The sequence below is a fragment of the Erithacus rubecula genome (genome assembly GCF_903797595.1).
Source record: "Erithacus rubecula genome assembly, chromosome: 1".
Taxonomy (NCBI): domain Eukaryota; kingdom Metazoa; phylum Chordata; class Aves; order Passeriformes; family Muscicapidae; genus Erithacus; species Erithacus rubecula.
This window is the reverse complement of record NC_136658.1, coordinates 32,682,960-32,706,406: the sequence shown is the minus strand read 5'-3', so window position 1 is coordinate 32,706,406 and position 23,447 is coordinate 32,682,960. Positions and strand designations below refer to the sequence as shown.

General features: G+C 38.7%; 1 protein-coding gene across 12 annotated transcripts in view; it reads right to left on the bottom strand.

Moving 5' to 3' along the window:
• The window catches only part of DLG2 (discs large MAGUK scaffold protein 2), a 966,889-nt gene that overhangs the window by 7,938 nt on the left and 935,504 nt on the right, over positions 1 to 23,447 (bottom strand). For 6 of the 12 annotated variants that reach the window (XM_079303594.1, XM_079303596.1, XM_079303600.1 and 3 more), the window contains 6 exons: positions 17,860 to 17,959; positions 14,062 to 14,103; positions 4,497 to 4,547; positions 3,628 to 3,729; positions 2,637 to 2,809; positions 1,826 to 1,935 (listed from right to left, as the gene is read on the bottom strand). In XM_079303594.1, coding sequence (XP_079159720.1) covers positions 1,826 to 1,935; positions 2,637 to 2,809; positions 3,628 to 3,729; positions 4,497 to 4,547; positions 14,062 to 14,103; positions 17,860 to 17,959 — 578 coding nt within the window. Of the gene's footprint in view, positions 1 to 1,825; positions 1,936 to 2,636; positions 2,810 to 3,627; positions 3,730 to 4,496; positions 4,548 to 14,061; positions 14,104 to 16,922; positions 16,969 to 17,859; positions 17,960 to 23,447 lie in introns of all 12 variants that reach the window. The other 6 variants (XM_079303601.1, XM_079303593.1, XM_079303602.1 and 3 more) reach the window with 3 other exon arrangements.

Below are 23,447 nucleotides of genomic sequence, written 5' to 3'. Positions count from 1 at the left end.
TCCCTGGGCAAATAATTCCAGTACTTTATCACTCTTTCTGTAAAAAACGTTTTCCTAATATCCAACCTATTTCCCCTGGCACAGCTTAAGACTGTGTCCTCTTGTTCTGTCAGTTGTGGCCTGCAGAGAGACCAACCCCCACCTGACTACAGTCACAGAGTTGTAGAGAGTGATAAGGTCATCCCTGAGTCTCCCTTTCTCCAGGCTGAACACCCCCAGCTCCCTCAGCCATTCCTCACAGGGTTTGTGTTCCAGCCCCTCACCAGCCTTGCTGCCTCCTCTGGATGTGCTCAATGTCCTTCCTAAACTGGGCCCAGATCTGGACACAGCACTCAAGGTGTGGTCTCACCAGTGCTGAGTACAGAAGAATGACCTCCCTGCTCCTGCTGGCCACACTATTCCTGATACAGGCCAGGATTTCATCTTCTTGGCCACCAGGGCACACGGCTGGCTCAGGCTCATTGCTGTTGACCAGCACCCTCAGGTCCCTTTCTGCCTGGGCACTGTCCAGCCACACTGTCCCAGCCTGTGACACTGCAGGGGGTTACTGTGGCCAAAATGCAGGACTTGACACTTGGACTGATTAAACTTCATCCCACTGGACTCTGCCCATCCATCCATCCATTCCAGGTCTCTCTGCAGGGCCCTCCTACCTTTCAACAGATTGGCACACATTCCCAGCTTAGTGTTATCTGCAAATTTACTAATGAAAGACTCAGTGCCCCCATCCATGTCATCAGTAAAAATATCAAGCAGAACTGGCACGGAGTTTGAAGTTTCACCCCTATCACAGAAAATTAGGCTGATAGCTCTTGCATAACTGTAATCATTCCTGGAAAACAACTTGATAACCATGTCTTTTATCCTGAGTTTTAACTCAGGATCAGTATCAATTCCATATTTCCTCCTCAGCCTTCTCTCTGTGACACTAGATAATTCCTGCTTCTCTTCTACCAATAGGGTGGAACCCAGAATCAGGCCAGCACTTCAGCTGAGGCCTCATCCATACCCAGTAAAAAAAAATAGCAGTCGATTATGTCCTTACAGAACACTGACATGTGGCTGAATACAGCCCACAGTGGCAATTTCCTCTTTTTTGCAACCACATTATCCAACCATTCATATTCCCGTGTGATCCAGCCCAACTGCCAGATGCTTTTCTGCAGTGCCATAGCTAAATTATTCCTTGCTTTTACTCATGAATTTAATTTTCTCTCCTTTGTCTGTGCTGAACTTCATCTCTCTGATCTTGCATTGAGTTTTGATCTTATCCCCCAAAGTATGTGCCACCTTGGACAGCCCTGGCAGCATGGAGCTGCTTCCTTCTCCTTCATTGTTCTAAGTGTTATGTTTGCCCCTCTCCACTCCCATGGCTCCTTGCCTATCCTCTTACAGACCTGCAGGTAAATGAAGGGCTGGTGAAGAGGATCACACCTCAAGTCTGACACAGGTTTAACCCCTGTGCCCTTGGCCAGACTCTAAACCCTAAGAGCACCTGAGGATGCATGGGACAAGCCAAGCTGTGTGAGTGAGTCCCTGGTGAATTTGTTGCACAGGCTGGGGCAACTACATCAAGCACTGGCAGGGTGTCCAGCAGATAATCCCATGTGTGCCAGTCTGAAAGGTTCAAAGCTATGGCTTGTTCCTTGAGATAGCAGGATAGAGTGGATGACAGGCTCTGAGGGCACTCCCTACTTCATCTCATTATTACTAATTTTAAAGAACAAGCAAAATGTAGACTCAAAATCTGTGTGGTGCCACTTGAGGCTGTACCCAAAAAAAAAAAAAAAAAAAAAAAAAAAAGCTTGAAGAAGTTTATACTCACATCAGAGGCTCCCATGATTTGGGCTTAATGAAGATAGCAATGGGATAGAGTTGTGCAACTTGTAGTCGTTTGATAGCATTTCCTGACACATCAAGTATACAGTGCTTGCCCTGTTGGAAACAGATGAACATGTGTTTATTTTTGCAGACTTTGCTGCAGATCAGCCAAAAGATAGGAAGCAAATCTGCCATGCAGTGCCTTGGAATGGGGCCATTACTGGCACACCAGGGAATGGGAGCCCAGGGCATGCGCTCAGCTATGCTGCGCTCTTTCCTTTGGTGCCAGTATAAATACACACTGGTGATATGGGAACAAACTTGGGATTTGTTTTTTACTGGGATGAAATCTGCAGGGGCAGGATGATTTTCTTGAAATGAAGAAAATCAGTTCATAAAAGCAATAGGATGTCCACATTCTTAGTCATTAATTCAGCTCTTGTTTACTCCAAAGACTCCCTGTGTCACCTGAGGCAAATAATTTAATCTTTCTGTGGTTCATTCTTTTGCCTCTGTGAAAGTGATTTAGTTCATATACCTGTCTTACAGAGGGAAGAGTAGAGGCTCTTTTGAGGAGTACTTGAGGCACTTTGTTAGAACCCTGATACCATGGCACAACATCCATATACAGACAGTGCCAAGAATGATGTCATTCGAAGTCCCAGACTCCGCTTGAGGAGTCATTATAAAGCCTATAAATATTAGGATGCCATTTTGCAACTATTTTATATTTTTGGCAGAGAATCATGTCTGAGACACAATGTGGAAACAAAGCAGATCATGTTGCACTGGCAATAAAACTCCTGTCAACCTACCCTTTCTGCCACAAATCTCACAGACTGGACACTAGTTCCATACAAATTATCATTGTACTGCCCAGCTTCTATAAATTTGTGCTCTTGGATGTCTTTTTCCATTTGTTCTCTTGAAATGACAAAATGATAATCTCTCCCATCCACTTCATAGTCACGCTTTGGCCGTGTGGTGTCTGCATGAAACAAAAGACAGAAGATGAAGAAGTCTGCAAAAACATTTAGTGTGAAAAATGCAGCCATGGTTTGCTCAGTGGGCAGTGCTGGGTCTGCTCTAACAGAAGGCACTTCACATCTGAGAGCAGATCTCTGGCTACTACATATTGTTTTCAATGGAATTATGACAATAAAGCTGTCTTTTTGTAGTAATACCTTCTGATGTTTACCTCTAATCAATACAGGCTAAAATAAAATTAGGGTTTACCAGAATTCCACTTTTTTTGCAGAATCACACACAAAACTCAAATATAAAATGCATTTCATATTTTAATGTTATTATGGTGATAAAATGAACTGTGGTCTAACCAACTCAATTTAGCTTTTTTTATAAGCCTGATTCTGTTCTCATCTCTAGCAGTTTTAACCATTTAAAATGAAGTATAACTGCAATAGACCCTCAAATAAACAGCAAGCTCTAGTGGTCCAAGATATAAACACTCTATTTAATTCAGTGTCTAACATTGCTTTCTGATTCAACAGTCCACATCTCACACAAATCACAGATTATTCTGTGTATTTATTGGTGGACACTATGCAATTGAGTTGGAACATTTTAAATTTTATCAGAATTTCAAACTTTTCAGAATTTTTTCCAGATGTTCACAACCTTTTAAACATTAAAAAAAAAAAAAATTCCTGTTTTTGCCTTTTCTGCCTGATGAAAAAAATGACTTTTGAGAAACACAACTATGCATAGGTCATGGATTCTGCTTTCATAGAAATTTACTTCATGTATGGCACCAAGCTGCAGAGCAAGGAGTAAAATCATACTTACGTGGTACACATGACCCAAACTTATCAGGGAACTCAGATATCAAATCATCGTTGATCCGATCTTTCATAGGACCCAGAATAATAACTGGCCTGGTGTAATTAACTGAAAAACAAAAAGATCACATTTCAATGATCTTACCCCCAATAATAAGTAAATGCACCCAAATATCACTAACCAGATTTGTTATCTTTATGTTTGAAGTGAAAAATTAGGTGCACGTTTCATTGATGAATATTTTATTTATTGACATGAAAAAAGGGAATGGATTGAGTACCACTGCAGAGCTCTGAGATGGTACATGCACAAATGAAATGACTATGTAGAAGCACAGATATATTTGCCATTGCTCAACCAGGCCACTTCCTAATGCTTGCAGATGGACTCTCCCATGAGGTTTGGAATGGCTATTGTAGCCTCTTCTTCACCTCACCTTATATGAGTGCATCCCCCATTAAACCAGATGGATGCGCTCCCATTTTAAGCTGCCTTTCCATATGTCTGTCTACCCTGGACAGTGGCACGTATCACATGAGAAGCAAAATGATCAAATCTTTCCATACAACAATACTGTAGTAAATCTAGAAAATCTACATCAATATTTTGTAGGTTGATGAATTTTCTGTACTAGTAAAGTCCATGAGAATGTACTGGGGAGAAGAGTCCTGGGAATGTTAAGAAGTGGTGGCTTCCGAGAATATCATAACATCAGGTTTTTATTTGTATAAAAATGGACTGAATATCCAAGAAAAAGATACTCAGGAAGCCACAGGGAGACTGGGACTGGCAGAGCAGGCTGAATGCTCTGTTGACCCCCAAACTCTGAAACAAAAAACATATGGAAGAGTGATAGAAAAGAAGATGAAACTTACTTTCCTGTCTTGTGACCGGTTCATAAGAAAGGATGAAGTCTTCTTGGCCCCCTGATGAGAGAAAAAAGAGAAGGGATTGAAGCTGATGAGCAACATCATGTACTTAAGTTTAATAAAATGCTTCACACAGAGACAGAACAGGTTCAACACCTCTCTTGATAAGCCTCTCACCTGAACCATTCCAAGTCCATCATAAATTCCAGGTATGGACACAGTTTTTTTCTTGCCCGCCCTCCCTTTCCATGTGTTTCAATTCTATTTACTGAAATTGGGCTTTTTTATTGACGAGCAACATACCTTTATTTGTGATTTGATACAAGCTGTTTACAAGGATAGTGCAACAAATCAAGATGCAATGCTAGTGTTAAGGCCCTAACATGTTGCTGCAGAGTAAATCTGCAGGCTGCCTAGACAGAACAATTTTTTATATACTGAATAGATATATATATTAATTGATTGTCCTTCAGTGCATAGTTTCCATAGTCTAGTGCATTCACAGCCTAACATCTAGCTGTGAGATATTTTCTCATCCTTATCCTTTCCCTGAACACAAATCACAGACTCACAGAATGGTTGGGGCTAAAATGGACTTTCAGATTCTGGAGATCATCTAGTCCAATTCCCCCCTGCTACAGCACCTAGAACAGGTTGTACAGGATCATGTCTAGGCAGGTTTTGAATTTCTTCAGTGAAGCTCTCACACAATTGTATTGTATACATTTGTCCTCCCTCTTCCCTTTTAGGACAGTGCTGTTTCCTCATGGTGATATTTAGGGGACTAAAGCAGAGAAATTTGCCATAAGAAACTAGTGGAACTGTAAGGACCATGACTAGGGTGCAGGTGTGCAATCCTGATGCATCACAGTCCTCCCATCCAAGGGAGTGAAAGAGAACAGGGAGGAGGATTCTTCACCTAAAGCATGAATAATTCCAGCTCATTTCTCTTTCTGGGTCATTGTCACATACTTGGTACCACATGAGGGCTGTGGCAGGTTCTAAATACAAATTAGCAAAGTTTAAAAGGGTTTTATTTTTGTTCAGTTCAGTGTTCGAGAAGATCCACAGATGGGATTTTACATCTAATTTAGATACTAGAGAAGAAAGAGTATCATAAGCCATACCAGTGCTTTGTAAAATAGACAGAGTTTTTTGTTTCATCTGCTTGCACATGCATGTGAGCCTGTGCTGTATTATTCTGGTGCGCTCCTGCCAAACCAAAGTGCAAGGGAAGAATGCTGCCTTGCCTGATGGAAGCACATGTAGGATTTAGAGGGGGGTACAACTCACCCAGAACTAGTCTGCCCGCTCTCTGATTTGCCCTTGAGGCCCCACTAACTGTATTCGTGCTGGATGAAATGCTTAGCCCCCAAGAAGGTACCAAATTTTTTTGTGGTTAAATCTTAAGCTGACTCCCACCCCATGAATCTGCTACCTTTGTAGAATTTTTTTGTGTGTGATACAGTATCTAGGCAGCAGAGGCAAAAGTGTAAGAGCTCTTCAAGTAAAAATAATGTAATTATTGGCAATGACAGAAACAGCAAATAAAAAATTGTACTGATTTGTTAGGAGAGAGGGAGAACTGACAGTACCAACTCCTGCCTAGCAATGGTGCTGAAGCAGCTAAGGAGAGAACATAATTTTTAATAAAAGGAAGAGATTAGACAGCATTTGAGGACAAGGCCACATAACATATGAGGAGTGTGGACAAGGGATTTTCTTTTCTGTTGGCAAATATTTGATATTGTAATCACTCTTCTTGGGCTTTTTGCAAAGTTGGAAATCTAGAATTTTTGTTTTACTAGATTTTATGCTTCACATGCATTGGTTTCCCTTAAAGTTCTCAGGGGTTTTAGGGGTGATGTAAAACTCAGGATGTCTCATTTCTCTGGAGATGAAAAAATCCACTCTCCAGGGTCGACAAGGATGCTCCTGCACTGTCTGTCTTCTACCCCACAGGAGCCAAGGCTGTATTTTTCAACAGCCTGAGAAAGTCAGTCTTAGGGAGGGTGATGAAGCCATCACATACCAACAAAGTGGAGGGGAGCCTGTTTGTACAAATCTTAAAATTGATATTTGTTTCAATAGTAGTCAGATCCACAGCAGGAGTTTAATTTCACTAATTTCAGGAACCTGAGGCTTGAGTGCTTATGTGTGAGCTATTCCCTACAAACCTTTTGGAGCCAAAGCCTGACTGCAAATAGGCAAGTGCTTATTCTAAGACATGAGTCATCTGACTTATTTTACATGTCTACTTTGTGAGGAGAGAAAAAGTCAGGAGGGTGAATTTGTCTCCATTGTCCCCTAACAGCATTTAAACAGCAAAGCCAGATGCAGACATCTGCAGTTAAACAGCAGAATCTCATGGGAGTGACAGTGTCAATAGCTATTGGAGGCAAATAGACAATAACTCTGAAACTATTTTTTTTTTTCCTGTGGACTAATACTTGGCTTTGGCACAGATTTATAACCAGCATTGATAAGCCAGCACAGATTTTACTTTCTTCTTTGCCCAGTCCCTGGCAGACATGTCCCCATGCTAAAGCTTTTGGTACATCCACACTCTCAGGAGGGTATGGGCTAGAGAGAAAAACAAGCCTGTTTTACAGATGTCTTGTCAATCTGTGGCCAGGATGAAGACAAAGGAAAATTCTCCAGCCCACTCAAACTGTGATGAAGTTGAAGCCACTGGAAAGGGTTGTAGTAAGTAAGGAGAAACTTTGAGGCTGACTGTAATATATATAAGAACTCAAAGACAGACATCTTCCTGAAGTAAGGACCTTCAGCCTTCAGTTCCAGACTCAAAGAGTGTGACTGGGAAAAGCTGCACCATTTCCACTACTTTTCTTTTCTGAAAAAAGGACTAAAGAAGCTTAAATTTCCAAGTGAATAAAATCCTGCCATACACTGTCCAGACAAAGTCCTGTAGGTCCTCAGAATCTGTTTTGCATGTTAACTATAGCAGATGGTATTCTTTAATGATCTCCACTCAGTCAGTATTGCATGGTTTTGAAAGTATTAAGTATAATGAAGAGCTCTAGAGTCAATCAATGATCAGATTGCTATAACCTTGTGATGGCTTTGAGGTGCAAGACACAGTGTGAAATCCATCAGGACACAGGCTCTTACCATTTGCCTAAGCCCCATTTAACACCCACATTAACAGCTTAATTAGCACAGGTTAGCTGCATTGATCTGGAAAATCTTTGTGACATTTAACAGATAAAACAAAAAGAGAAAAAAGGAAAAGACCTTTCTGTAGGATTTTGGTAGGTTCCCCTGTTCTTTAGTAAAATTCCATCGAGTCAAAAAGAGAAGAAAATAAAGAAAATAAGGAAACAGAAGAAAAAAAAAAAAAAAAAGGAAAGTTTCCTAAATGTAATATATTTATTGGTAAAATTATTGGAGAACTTTCACTTTCTCAGGACCACTCCCTGATTCCCTCTGCTCTTGGTTTGCCTTTTGGTGTTTTCTCATGCTTGGGAATAGAAGAATAACTTGGAGTTTGTTATAACTCATAACCTCTATAAACTGGGCAGCAGGGTCCTGTGCTGCCAGATAAATTTCATAAGGAGTATTAATTTAATATTTTTAAAGAATTTTATAGGGTTTCAGATGGGTAGCTCTGAAATGGATTTAGTGTGATGCTTCTGTTTTTCCTTTCTGATTAGGAAAATTCACAGGCAGAGAGCCTGTGAAAGACTCAAAACCAGTTTTATTGTAGACCTTGTAGATATCAGGCATTTTTCATGCAACTCACAAAAAGATCCCATTTCCCACTGCCTTGCCAGAGCATCCAGGGCTTCCACAGGTCTGGTGTACCTGCACCCATCCTGTGGGTAATGGGGTAGGAGAGCTGCTGTGAGCTGCCATGGGGCAGCCAAACAAACACCCTCCCTCAGCCAGCAACTCATGCAGTGGAAATCCATAGTTTTTGCATCCCACTAGCGTCTGTGAATGAAAAAATCTGAAAAGAGATCTAAATAGATGAATAAAAAACCCCCAGTAGTACTAGAGAAGACAGCTTTTATTTATTATTTTATTTATTTTAATTATTTTATTTAATTATTTTATTTATTTTAATTATTTATGATTTTAAAAAATCAAAGAGAATTTTTGGGTTCATTGAATTTTTTGGGCTAATGGTAGTGGTTACCATCAATACACATAGGAAATTCTTGTAGATGAGCCAAATTAATTTGGTTTTCAAGCTCTTCTATGAATTTTGTGGCTCATTTGGATTTAAAAACAAAGAAGGCTTATTTTACTGTCACTATCCATTTAGGTTTTGGGTTAATGTATGAATTAGTTGAGTTGTATTTGCAAGATCTTGGCAAAATTAATTTATTGTTTTTTTTTCTTTTGCACAGACTACACTGGACAATTCCTCTGCCTCTATTTGGTTCAAAATCCCTTTGCTGGCACCCTGTTTATGTGAACATACGATTTTTGGAAATATATTGAAAGGCTGTAAATCCAATATGTATAAAGATCATCAGTAGTCTGAGCATGAACTTGTGACTGAAAAGTTGTCTATGGGCAAAGATCAATATAGCTGTGTGGGTAGAAAAGGAAACTTAAGTACTTGTGCCAATCTGAGTATGCCTGAATAATACAGCAATTCTGTGAAGCCAATGCAAGTGTCCTTAATAATCAATAACCTATTTCAGTAATCAGGACTACTTCAGCCTTGATCTGAATCTTGAAATCTCATTAGAAGAGTGACTTGTTGATTTGCTGACAGAGGGAATTTTTTTTTTCTACAACTTTTTCTTATTTTTAACTTTTAGTTATGTACTGCCTCTCTCAGTAACTGGTGCAATCACAACCAGTTATGCAATTAGACTAAACAGATGCAACAGTGTGTGTGTAATTTTGATGACAGCTGTAAAAACCTTCATTGAACTATGTGTAATAGTGTTACAATGCATATGCAGAAGAGAGACTTTAAATTCATGCCCTTTATGAAAATCATGTCTTGCAAAATAAAATCTGATGAGTCCATGGTAAAAAGTCTGTCCTTACAGGCTTGTTTTGACAAAGAAATCAGAACATTTTAAGTTGCAGAGCTCAAAATAAACTTTAAATCATGGTTTGATTAACTGGCCCAAGGACAAGTCAAAATTGGCTGCATGTGTCCTTATCATAAAAAGAACAACTTTTTGCTGGACCAGGACTTTATATACCACTCTCCAAGCTTAGCTTTACTGCTGAGAATGGGAACAAATAAACTAACATAGACTTCATAGGAGCATGGCTGTGTGATTCAGCAGCAGCTGTGAAGCAACTCATCCCCTTTACATCAAGCCAGCATTTGTTCCTGGCCCCAAAATACTGTTATTTATAAAGGATTGGATTCTGCTCTCAAATATGTCTGGGGTTCACCCTGAAATTAATGGAGCTGAAGGTTATCTGCTGGGAGAAAGAATATCTCACTGTTGGCTCCAGCCCTACTGTTCATAACAAATCAAGTCTTGAGGGCACTGGCAGAAGAAATCTGGTTTACTTTTTGCAACTTCTTGTTGCTTAGAAGTGGTCAAAGAATTTTCTCTTGAGACCAGATTGGAGGACTTTCAATTATATTTTTGAAATAAAAACTGTCTGACTTCTGTTTTTTTAACCCTGGAGACATAACCAATATTTCAGCCAAATACTCAATATATTTTTCTAAAATATAACGAACACATCCGAGCATCTCCCAGAAAAAGCCCAGTTGATTTGTAATCCCCAAATTCCTCATGGTCCAGGTCTCAGCCTGGACATTTCTCAGAAGCATTCAATATTGCTGGTTTGGAATGGTTCTAGGGAATGATAAAGTAGTACAGGTTTTGAAACTAGCTACTTTTCACTAAATGCTCATCATGAGAAGCAAAAGTTAGAGAAATGTGTTAAAACAATTGCCAGAGACCCACTAGAAAAATGCAGAACACCTCACTCTGGATTCCAACTGCTCAGTTTTTATAGGGATATGTAAGAAGGTCTGCAGGAGAACACCCTGCACTTGCCCATCTTTTCTTACCCACACACTTTTTCTTTGTTCTGGCCAAGGTGTGAATTTCTGATTTTATACAATCATGGAAGCATAGAATCATTTAGTTTGGAAAAGACAAGCCCAACTCTGCCAAGTCCCACTAATCTATGTCCCTGAGCATGTCTTTACGTCCCTCTAAGGATGAATTAACCATGTCCATGGGCAGCCTGCTCCAGTGCTTGAGAACATTTTCAGTGGAGAAATTCTGCCTGCTATCTAATATAAATCTTCCCTGGTGCAACTCGAGGCTATTTCTTCTTCCTATTACTTGTTACTTGAGTTACCCACCTCACTGTAACCTCTTTCCATCTGCTCCCCATCAGTTTTTTGCTCAGACCCTTCCCCAGCTCCGTGTCCCTTCTCTGGACACGCTCCAGCCCCTCAGTGTCTTTCTGGCAGTGAGGGGCCAGAGCTGAGCACAGCATTGGAGCTGTGGCCTCAGCAGTGCCCAGGGCAGGGGGACAATCCCTGCCCTGCTCCTGCTGCCACACACTGCTGACACAGGCCAGGGTGCCACTGGCCTTCTTGGCCACCTGGGCAAACTGGATCATGTTCAGCTGCTGTTGATCTGCACTCCCACATCCTTTTACCCAGGGCAGCTTTTCAGCCAGCCACTCTGTCCCAACTTGCCACAGTTCAGAAAGCAGGGGCAGGCAATCCCTTTCTTCCTGCTAATTTGCTGGGGAAACAGAAGAAAAGAGGCACAGGGACAGGGTCACAACCCTGTGCAAATCCTTTGATTCCCCCAGTGGTTTTCTGCTTGCTCCTTATGAATTTTCCAGCTTTACTTTTTTCTCCTCTGCATGTCACCAGTATGCTCCATGTCACCAGCGCACAGACTGAGGGCTAGATGAGTTTCCAAGTCAAGACACGTAGTGTCCTTGCAAAGTAACTTGCAGTGCCTCACTTTGAACACACAGATTCTCCTCAATTCTATCACACTGAGGAACAACTCTGCAACATGCTGGGTACAAATGGAGTTAATACAAACTTGGCTCTGCAGCAGTGGCTGATGATGGGCTCCATTCCCAGCTACACAGATGCAAACAAGAGTAGAAGGAACAGTAACTGTCTTCTTCTGCCAGGAATGTTATTACCTTGAGCACTCATTTTCTTTTTTTCCTTTCATTAGGAATATAAATAAATCAGGAGGAATGCTTTAGGAAATCTTCTAGGACTATGTCTGGTAATTATTGTTCCCACATCAGAGATATTGGTAAGCATTTACAATGTAGCATCCTTCCTCAACAGCTGAACAAAGTGAGAACTGTAGTGAAAAGAGAACTTCCTTTGACAGGTCTTGTCTCTTTTATCTCCATTCCTCACAATTAATTGGCTTCACTCTCTGACCACCTGTCTCTCATGCTCATCTGATTTTTCTTGGTTCCTGACACATAATTTTTCTACGGGAGATTTGCTGAGATGAGTTGTGCAATGGGATGTATTGTCAACACAGCAGATCTCAGATCTCTTTGCCTGAAAATTCAAAGACTAATCATCTGGAGTTAGGAGGGCTTTAATTTTCCACAGGAGAAATGCTGATGTACCATGGCCAGGTGGAAATTGAACATAGCCAGGTTAGAGTTCAGGTGCCACCATGGCCATCTGAAACCATAATCTGCATCTGGGAAACACAGCTACTAATTTGTCAAGGTCATGCCTTCAAATATCACATTATCACACACCAATGAATCCTTAGCAGATGAAATCAGGATCTCTGGGCACCAAGTTCTGTATTTTAAAGCCTCTGTCATTTGGCAGAATCTAAGATGGGCTTCCTCTGCTTCTTAATGGCATAGATATCCTGTGGGCAGAGAAGAAATCCCTGCCAGCATCTTCTCCACCAGGCAGAAGTTGTTGGACATACCAGTAATGCGTGGGAACATCCAGCCAACAGGATTCTGCTGGAGTGAGACCAGAGCTTGCACAGATGGAAACCACTATAGGAGGAGGCTGACTGCCATGGGAAGTTGTTACTCCAGCATTACTTTTTCTTCCAAGTATCTATGCTCCAGATAACTTTCCTGATTTTTTTTCTATTGCCTTTCTTGCACCTCAAAAAACACACTTTATTTTAAGCTATTACACAGCCAATGAAGAACTGTCTACCTGGCCTGTTTTATGATCAAATTTGGTAACAGGCTTTTGTGAACATGCCCCATAGATTTGGCTGCAACTGGGCACTCCTATTTAGGCTGCTGTTTGGGCAAGTTCATCAGCCTAGATTCTCCTCTGGGCTTTTATCCTGAGCTCTCACTGAAATATAGAGATCTGGATGAGATTTGACTTGTGCAAACTTTTGCAAATGTAATCCTTTGATTCATTTCTGATTGTAAAGTCATTTGTGAGGAAGAATGTCTTATATCTCAATATAATAAAAAATAAAATCCACCTTTCCTCCCAAGCAGAGGGCACATTAAAAATAAAACAGTTCAGAATTGGGTCTTGGCAATTCAAGAGTGCCTACTATTTTCTTGTGACTCTGGCAATTGCTTTCCAAGGAAACCTTTTCAATACAACAGAATACAAACTAATTTACCATTTCTCAAGGATAAGGTTAGCTGTTTGGCTGAAACAAACCATTGTTTATCAACAGAGCTCAACTGCTGTGTTATATCCAGACTAGTAAACATGAGGTATGATACCACTGATTACCTGAATGTATGTGGGTGCTTAGCACAAGTGCTGAGTGACTGGTGGAAAACTTAAATTGTTAAGCAAATGGCTTGAATAAATAGAACAACTGGGTGATCTAGAAAGCACTCTGTCATTTTAGTTATCTTTAATTACATTTCTAGTAATTTATTTAATGCCTTGGATATTTTCTGCTTTTCAGAACTTCCAAAAAATAGTGATGTTGGGTAAATGTATGGGCTTTGCCAAGAGTTACCCAGAACATACAATCTGTCTCTTGGTTATATGATCACATGGAGTCTGGAAATCCAAGCAAATCAGGTTACAGGGTTGGGACCTCCACCTGCATGGCATCAGTGACATTCAGTGGCAGTGCCTAAGCAGTGAAGGTCTATCTTACCTTTTTTTAAGACTGCAATGTGAATTAGGGAATCTGTACTGTCAAAAATAAGGGCTCAATAAAATTTCTGGGACTGTTTCTTAGCCATCCATACAGGCAAGCAGAAATGCAAGTAAAAACTGTGACCTTGTAAAAAGGATGCCTCTTACAGATTTGACTATGGCTGTACAGTAACTTTACTCTTAACTTCCCCTTGCCTGCACTGAAATAAACTTTTGTCACTAAATGAAATAATCCTGACTTGCATAGGCTACCCAAAGCCAGGTTTAGTTTTATGTCCCTAATACATCACAAGTAACAACCTTTCTCCCTTCTCTTATAAAGTTTGGCCAGTTTTCTTTTATAGCTTTGTACTCAAGACATGGTCATAAATTTGAATTCCAAGCCATTTGCTCTAGTTATCTTTTCAACATTAACAAAAGAGTTGCAAGGAGAGAAACAAAATAAAAGAAACAGAACAAGCAATGCAAAATAAAAGGACTCTAATGAAAGCAGTAACTTACTGTAGCTACTTTCACTATCGCTGGCATTAGAAGAAACATGTTCTGCAAGAACAGTACAGCAAATTAAAGAACATAACCAAGCACCACAGAGCTGCAGAAACTTAAAAGAACTGCCACAGTCATGCAAAGGTAGCTATGCAGAGCAGAAATAAAAGCTGTGCAGTGACATCACCTGCAAATGCTCAGATATTTTACAGAGGTAAAATGAAAGCTTTCTCTCTTGTGGCATTTTGGAAAGAGTGTATGTATTAGCTACTGATATGTGCCATGGCAAAACCATGTCTTTTCGTGATAGACAGTAAATGACATCTCTGATAACTTCATTTCAATTTATATTATGGTCAACTTGGATTGCACTTCATGTCTTGAGCAATTTCTTGAAATTCAAGTGTCTGGTTATATTCTGCACTATCAGTGATGAGCATCATTTATGCATTGAAACTATTCCTGCTAAACTTCGAACTTGTGTCTGTCTTTAATCAGTGTTCACTATCCCAAAGGATTGTGCAGTGATTAACAGATTGCCATGGAAGTTATTTTGGTATCAAATATTGCAACTGTGTCTAATCTACCCTATCCAAAAGGGGAAAAAAATAAAGAAGACAAAGCCAATTAAAAAAAGTGAGGAAAAAAAAAAAGGAAGAAGTCTTTTTCCAGAAATTGTCTAGCCTCAGGATTTGAGCTGGAGTTTCAAGACCTTTATCAGACTAGTCTGGATGGGTGAACAGGAATATAAGAACTATCATGATGGGTCAGTCTTGTGGTTTGTCAAGCCAGGTGTCCTGTTCCTATTATCATATTCTTGAAAGGAAGCTAAAATCTACATCATATAATGTTATTCCAAAACTGTAGTCAGCAGACTATTTATGGACAGTGAGATCATGCTATCTGCTCTCCAGGAGGTCTGCAGGACCATATTAAATAAACAGAGGTTTCTCTGATAGAAGTGCTGATTATTTTCCATCTGAAAGATAATCTGGCAGTTGAAACTTTTCAGCTGGTCCAGGACATTTAGTAGCCAATGGCATAATGGCTGTGCATCTGGGAACACCCTGGGTTAATGAGAAAGGAGCAGTGCCAGAATTCTCTGCAAGGTGCTGCCTTTCCTCCATGTACCAATCTAATCCCTTAGGGTTCATAGACTGGGAATTATGGGGCTACTGGAGCAGCAGAAGTGGGAAGGGACGATACCTGATAAAATCAGTAATGGGAAACTTTGATCTCGGGCTTAGGAAAAATCTTTTAAAAATTTAACTTATATTTTGAAGAAAACAGCATAATGGCGTTCAGACATCTCACAGCAAGTTAACAAGGACTATCTCAAAATAATGTGCTATACAGGACCATGAACAACTTTATTTAAAAATAAAAAATATCCTTTATAGTAAAAACTGTCATTAAAAGCATGTCTGAGTTGAAAATTAACAAAATTTGGATGGGTGGGCATGTCTAGAGGTGTACCAGTAATTTAAAGCTAGGTGCAATATTAATACATAATTACATTATATTAATACAGGCATTAGAGCCTATACAATACCTAGGTGCTACTTTGTTCCATATAAATTTGAAGAATTCAGATAACTTTCAAATGGTTGGATGTTATGGAGAATTCTCTTTGCAAGGACACATATTCAGGAAGGTTATCAGATCTGAAGTATTTTACTTTTCTCTAGCAGGGAAGGATCTGCATTTGTTGCTAATGAGCTGCTATGACACTTAAATGATCACAAAATGGTTAGAATTCAGTGGCAGTGACATTTGCTGTCTATCATTGACAAAACCAGTCTTGCAGAATCTTCTTCCTTGTACAAGAGGTAAAGCTTTCATCTTTAAATTGTGAGCCACTGCATGGCATTAAGTTAGCTCATTAAAATGTTCCTTCAACAATTCAGTCAAAAACAGAATAGTCTCCAAAACTGTGTGCATGGATGTGCATTCCTGCAATTAAAAAGCACATACAAAACAGAAGGCAATGCAGCATTAACACACATTTTGCTCCAATTATTTGGGGCTTAAGAAAAGGAAAAACAACTGAGGAACAAGTAGCCAAACACATGCAAGTGGCATTTTGTTGACATTATTTAGCTCTTGATACAAAATTTAATATAACTATATATGTAGAAATCAGCAGCAAATATTTCATCCTATACAGTTTTTCTGGTTCACATTTTTAGGAAGAAGAATTGTTTCTGAGCAATGATCTGACACGTTATACACTCTGCAATGCCAAGTCTTGAGACAGGATTGCTGCATCAGAAAAAAAAATTGATTAAGGTTGTGTGGCAGAGAATAGGTTGCTAATGGTGAAAATTGGTCCAAAATTAGCTTTGGAGAATGCATGATCTTCTCTAGCCTGCAAATGACTTCTTCCATTAATAACAAATACTAATCTAAAAACTCAGCAAAGTAACAAACACTCCCATGCAAAAAGCTGAAAATGCAGAAGCAACAGCATAAACTAATTTTCTATTGATGTCCTCAGGATGTGATCATGTTAAAATGTTTAACTTTCCCTTTAGATGGAGAGGGAGGGATTGTTGCTGAAAAGAACAGTCTAGGCAGCAAAAGGCATTCTAGGTATGCTACTCTACAGAACTGCCATGATGGGAACAATAATATACTGTCAGAAACAAAAGGTGTTATTATAAAAGAAGTGAAAGTGTCTGCTTGATACACTTTATGTTATTTAATACCATCATGCAGAACAGAACGATTGAAACATTTGTAATGCATTCACAGCTGGGTAACAAATAAAACTCTATCTTGTGCATGCTAGGAGTGAAGGATCCTCAGAGAAGAAACAGAAGCCAAAACAAAACAAAACAAAGAAGGGTTTACAGTGACCATTCCTGGGAACTTACTCAGAGTCTTTGTTCCATAACCGTCGTCACCTAATCCGGGGATGTCCTGCACGGAAGTCCCCAGAGAGAGCAATGAGAAAGGAAGAACAGCCGCAGAAGAGGAAGGAAGAAGTCAGTGGAGTTGAAATGGATACTACCATGACTGACCATGTTGATTGAGCAATCTGGATCCTTGCCTTTTCTTTCTGAAACAAGTCTAGACCCATATTCTGTGGAAATTCAGCCAAAGAAAGAGGCAGTGACTGTGAAATGTGCCTTTTGGAGCTGTGAGGAAGAAGGAACTGCCAGAGAAATGAAGTTCCAAAAACTATCCTCACTAGATAAATTTAGGATAGAATTAATAAGGAAAAAAAAAAATTTGGCTTGGATCTAGAAAATATTTTTAATAATGATGGTTCCTTATATAATTTAAGAAAGCAATAAATGCTTGTGGTGGTACACATTCCAAGATCCAATTTAGTTCTTTAAGCTGTTAGCATGGTTGCTTCCTTTAATTGTTAAACTTCCAGTGAAGCTGCCCATGGAAATCAACTTTGTGAAAGTCAAAGACAAAAAAAGAAAGATTAGAAGAAATATTTAAAGAACTAATTAGTTTAGTAGTGTGAAAGAAATCACTTTGCCTTATTTTGAGCCAATTCTGATCTGGGAATATTTCTGAGAGACAATTTTGGATTTGTGACAGGTGTCACAACAACTTTGAGGAGCCACATTTCTGCTTCCAAAAGTTAAGGTCACTGCTTTATTCTTCTGAAAATAGATTTCCAGAGATGGAAGGAGAAGCTGGATCCAAACTGCAGTCATACACTGGTCACAGTAGTAATACCTCTCCTGCCTGCCTATGACAGATATTTGCCTAGATGTGTGGGATACTGGCATCATGCGTGTCACCCATTTGTTGTGCTGCTGCATGTGACATCGTCTCCAAGAGGTTACTTACGTTCTGGATCACTTGTTTCCTGCTCACTCTGCTCCTTGCTCTTGTAGAATGGGAATTTTCGTGAAAAGATGAAGTTCTTTTTACGCTTGTCATTGAATGACTGTGAAGGAGAAAAGGCATGGGGCAAAAACAGGGACGTCTAATTGTTGTCACACTCATGCTGACAAAACAACTAGTTTGTAAAAGTGGAGAGAACTGTAGTGACTCAAATCAGCACAAACTAAGTGGTTGCAAAGAATCAGAGGTGTGGTAAGGTCTGAAATTTGAAGGCAAAGCTCCTGAAGACTGGATTGATTTGATTCCACAGGTCTTAAGTCACAATGTACAGCTCCTTACTTGGAAATTGTTGTGTTTGGCTTGTTTAGATGAAGGGCTACAGATGGTTCAGCATGCTTTGAGACCAAGCCATCCATCTTTAATCACAGCAGACTGTGCACAGAATTAATTAACTGTCTGAAAAGAATTGGCTGTAATATGGAAAGCGGAAGTCTTTGATTTGCTTGTAGTGTGTGGATTCAGTGATTCAGCTCTGTGTCAATTAAAATAAAAAATTCTTTACTGATAGGTTCTGTTGACTTAATATTTTTTTATTTGGCCTCTTTATCAACAACTTCTTAAGTTTTTTTAATGCTTAATAAATAAACCCAACTTTGCTTTTTTTTTTATAGATGTATATTTATGCATTAGGTTTCTCTGGATATACTTTTAGTTCTATGTGATTTAGAAATGGAATTTTGCTGATAAACAGTATTTCATTGCATGATGAGCAAGATATTTTGCAGTAATTCTTCAAATCAGAAATTAATATAGAAGAAATTGGGGTCTCTTACACGATAAAACCTTTGACTTCATAAACAGTCACAAAGGCTTACAGCACTATGCTGTGTAAAACCAGGATATGCCTAGTTGAGACATTTATTTCAGGTACTAAATAAGGAAATAGGGTCCCTATATAGTGAACTGAAAGAAGCTGGCCTTCTAGAGGGCACACAGAGCTGCAGACAATACATGTCTGAAGTGATCTGTGCTGTCAGTCAGACAGTGACCTATAATGTCTCTCATACTGAACATATACACAACACTTTGCAAGTGATGACCTCCAAGAGAGCAGAGACCTTCTTAAAACATTTAAAGGACCAATCTCATGTGTTTGTCATTGCTCAAATTGAAGATAAGTATTTGGCTCCAGTTCTGCAATGGAATATATTTAGAGTCTCAGCACACAATATATTTTCTTACACTTTGAAATAATGGAATAAAATGAGGTTTAAAATACATATTTCTGAAAGATGGATACTGAAAATCTCTGTTGAAATAGTTGGATACTCATGTCACGAAAGTTTCATACCACTTTTACATTTCAAGCATATTTTAAGTTTAGTAACTGAAAACAAAGAAAAAAATGCACATGTAGAATAAATGATCCATGAAAATCTCTCTGAGTATGTAAACATTCAATGTGAAATTAATGTGGAGGTCATGCACAAATAATCCAGACAGCATGCAATTTCAAAACAAAGCAAGTATGAAAGAAAGCCAGAGGGGGAAAAAAAAAAAAAAGCACATGAAGGATTAAAGTAATCTATGGATGAAAGGAGGACTGACATGCGCATTACATCACTTTAATGACCTAATGGATATAATTAAATTAAAATGTGTTCTCTGTGATAATTTCTTTTAGTTTTTCAAAGAAAGGAATGTAGCATGTTAACATTTCTGTTTGTGCAAATGTTGTTTGTCATGATTTATCTGAATTTGACATAGTGCTAGTAGCATTACACTTTTAAAGGGAAAAAATATATATAAACAATAACACCTCAAAAAGCAAGGGAGTTTTAAAATTACAATCGCTTCATTACAGCACTTTCAAATTCAAGAGAATGTTATCAAATTAATAAATAAATATGCTGTTTCACAGAAAATATATATGAAATAACATATATATAATTTCAAATTTTTCCCCAACAGTCTAGAGCAAAAACTTCAGAAAGTACATTTTCACCAGAAAAGCATATATTATTTCCACACTTATGCATGATCTAACAGTATACACCCAATTAGACAGATATTTTATACTGTTATATAAACTTTTTCTCCTTTTGCAGTTTCAAGTACTGGGTTGCTTTTTTAATAAAATATTGTTCCACTTCAATTTAGATGATCAAAATCTGGCAATTCACAGCAGATGACTATCATGTGCAGCTATGTCACTGTATTTACACTGGTAAAAAGCTTTCTTCCTAAATTAAAGCTGATCTGAGTTATATTAATATCCATAACCAAATATGTTTATGCATGTGATAATATTTCCATAGATTAATCAATGTCTATATTCATGTTAATGACCATATATACTGGCATGGTGTAGTAAGAGGGTTTATATTTAAAATAACAAAGAAACTGTAAAATATAAAACACTCAAGTGGGTCTGACTCTGCAAACTTATAGAAATAATTAGCCCTTAGTATTAACTGAATGAGCTTATTAAGTGCTTATTTTCCTTAATTAAGTGCATGTTTATTCACAAGGAATCAATGACAAGAGCCTTGATTTTGGTTTTGCATCCAATATAAATGGTATTAAAATCAGGCTGATGGTCTCCCCCTTAAGGATATGAAATCCTGCTGACAACCCCAAAAAAGTTTCTTACAGATATCATGATTCATATCTCTAATGCATAGAGACAAGGGGCTTGGCAAAGAGAGAAGGGGGAGACTCACACAGAATAAAACCATGTTTATATTGCACACACCATGTTAATCCCATATTTGTTCCATTGGTGGAAATGAAGAGACCAATAGTGAGTGTGTATTTTGTTTTTTAAGACAGGATCACATGTATGAGGATCTGGGGCAAGGTTAAACTCCAGAACTCAGAGGTGTATTTGAGAAATTTCATTTCAATATAATGGAAACCACTCAAATACTCCGGAGCCATAGGCTCTGTATGCTTCTGGAAAGCTGTGAAATAGATGTAGGATAAATGAGACAGGTTTTTGCCTACATCTCTCCACCTGATTAAAAAGTTGCATGCAATTGGATATGCAATTGTGATAGCAAGCTTAGCCTGATCCAACAGCATTTATGCAAGAAGAGTTTCTGAAAGTCAGTGGAAAAGTGTTTGAAAATGGATTCCTTGTAAGTCACAGGTTCTTGCCACAATGTAAAAACCTATAATGGCAAATAACTCAGATATTTCAATTGCAGTGAAAAACCTGTACCATAGATTATTTGTGTATGTCACTGCCATCACAGATCACCACTAACCTAGCTAATGGCAGTGGGAGGCACTTAAAACAGACAAGTGCCTAATAAAAGGCAAATGAAATTTTCAAGTTGTTTGACAACAGAACAGCGACATCATTCACAGCACTTGATCTGTGACTGGAAAGAGTCTCCTCAGAAAAAAATAGTGGAGGAAAGCATCCACTCATGTCCTGGATTGAATCCCTGTTTGATACTACTTACACATACACTGTGTTTTGAAGAAGTCAAGAAAAATAATTGTGATGTGCACTGTGCACTGTTGCTTGACCAAGTATCCCCAGATGTCCCCAGTTACATAAGGCTGGGTTACACATACCAACCTTCCCTGGTTGTGACAGACATTAAACCACTGTGTGTTTCTCCTTCTCAAGAACTCACTTGGGTACTTTTCTGTGTCAACATCAGTTTTGTATTCTAAATGTTCTTCCCTAGGCTCAGCAGCCATATATATATTACTCATCAGCTAATAGAGTAGTGGTTTTTAAAGAAAATTTTCATGTAACACTAAATAAACAATCCAATTTAAAAAGCTTCTTCTAGTGGTAAACATCACAGAAACCAGTCTCAGTAATTTGGCAGTTGTACCACAATGCAATAGGCAACCATATTGTTGTTTACTTTGAGCTTCTTCCCAAATTTTTTTTCATAGCATAGCTGATCCATCCCCTACATGCTGCAGATGTGCTTTTGACACAGGTTAAACTTTGCAGAAGATCCTAATAAGGAAAAGATTTTTTATGGTGCTCTAACACGTCTATTTTCTCAAAGCAAATAAACTCCCAACTGCTTCAGGAATGCTTTCTTTTGCCATTTCATTCAACAAATGCTGATCCTCAGCTGTGAGCTGGGAACCAGTGTGCAGGGACCACCTGAGAGAAAGCTGTTCCAGAGCACTGACTGTGAAATTCTATCTCACAGGGTGTAAATGGATTTCACATACCTTCTAATTTTAGGATGGTTTGAGCTATGCATTAACCTAGTCCTTATATTATATGATTATGTATGTCAGTTTTGTTTTCAGATTGCTCTAGCAGTGTATATGAGGAATTAATTTTACTGCTTCTCATCTGCAATGTGGTTTTTTTATTCTTCTTTAATACCTGATTTTGGCCCAAGTTAAATGAAAATCCCCCATGTACTCAGCCCTTCTACAAAAATCTACAAAATTTATTATCAACATTCTGCCTCTGTAATCCTTTTCTCTATATTTAGCTGACACTTCTTGTATTAGGGAGATTCAAATACTCATTTGAATCTTTAATAATAGATTGGTCACTCAAACACTGTTAAATCCCTATATTTAAATATTTTAATTTTATAGATCTCTATATTATATATTTTAAATCTCTCCCATAATACCAAAACTATGACTTTTTATGAGAGGCAAGGTGAAGGAGGTTCCTGTTCTGTTAAGTTCAGCCTTTAGTTTTCTTAGATACTTCAAGCCTGGGCCACAGTCATTCCTTATTGAATTTTTGTACCATAATCTGTTTCGATATGTGAGAACCAACTGGGTGAGAAGAAGCTTAGATGAAAATAACTCTGCTTGCTTAGTTGTCCCATGAAAGAGGGAGATTTGGGTGCTGGCAATCCAAAATGAAAAAGTAAAATCCTGATTAAAACTCCAAGCTGTCTGCTTTCTCCAGACAAAGGTAGGGTGGCTTAATATAGATGATTATGAAATTTTAATAAATTTTTTTTAAGACTGAATTATTGCTTGTTGTCTGCCAGCAACTAAATTTTAAGTCCTGATGAAACAACACTAAAAACCAACATGAACTACCAGGGGAGAAGAAAGACTAATAGACTTTCAAGAAAACACGTAAAATCAGTATTTCCAATTTTGCAAACCTGTATTTAACTTGGTGCAAGGTATGAAGGGAGTACTTTTCTATGCTAATTTGCATGGTTATTTCATTGTTAACAAGATGAAACACCAACATAAAATCTTGCTTAGGTGACAGCCAAGGTAATTTACACATATCTGCAGGTTGTACACCAAGATAGTGGGAAGGAATTCAAACAGCAGCACTGGAATTGATAGCATGAAAATAAGAAAGGGCAAAGCTCCTTGACAGTGAAATCAATTTGGATGTAGAATAATCTGCCCCAAGGGAAGTGGAAAAGCCTAGATAATTTTTCCACATTTAAAACAAATCTGCTAATCTTAAGTACTGTGGGGAATAACAGTGCAGAGCCTGGAGAGAAGGGGGTGGTGAAGAGAAAAGAGCCAAACAACAATCCCCTCCCAGCTCTAACATCTGTGTTTGTGTGATGAGATGCTCACAGACCCAGCATCTCAGAGCTGTGCTGCAGTCCAGC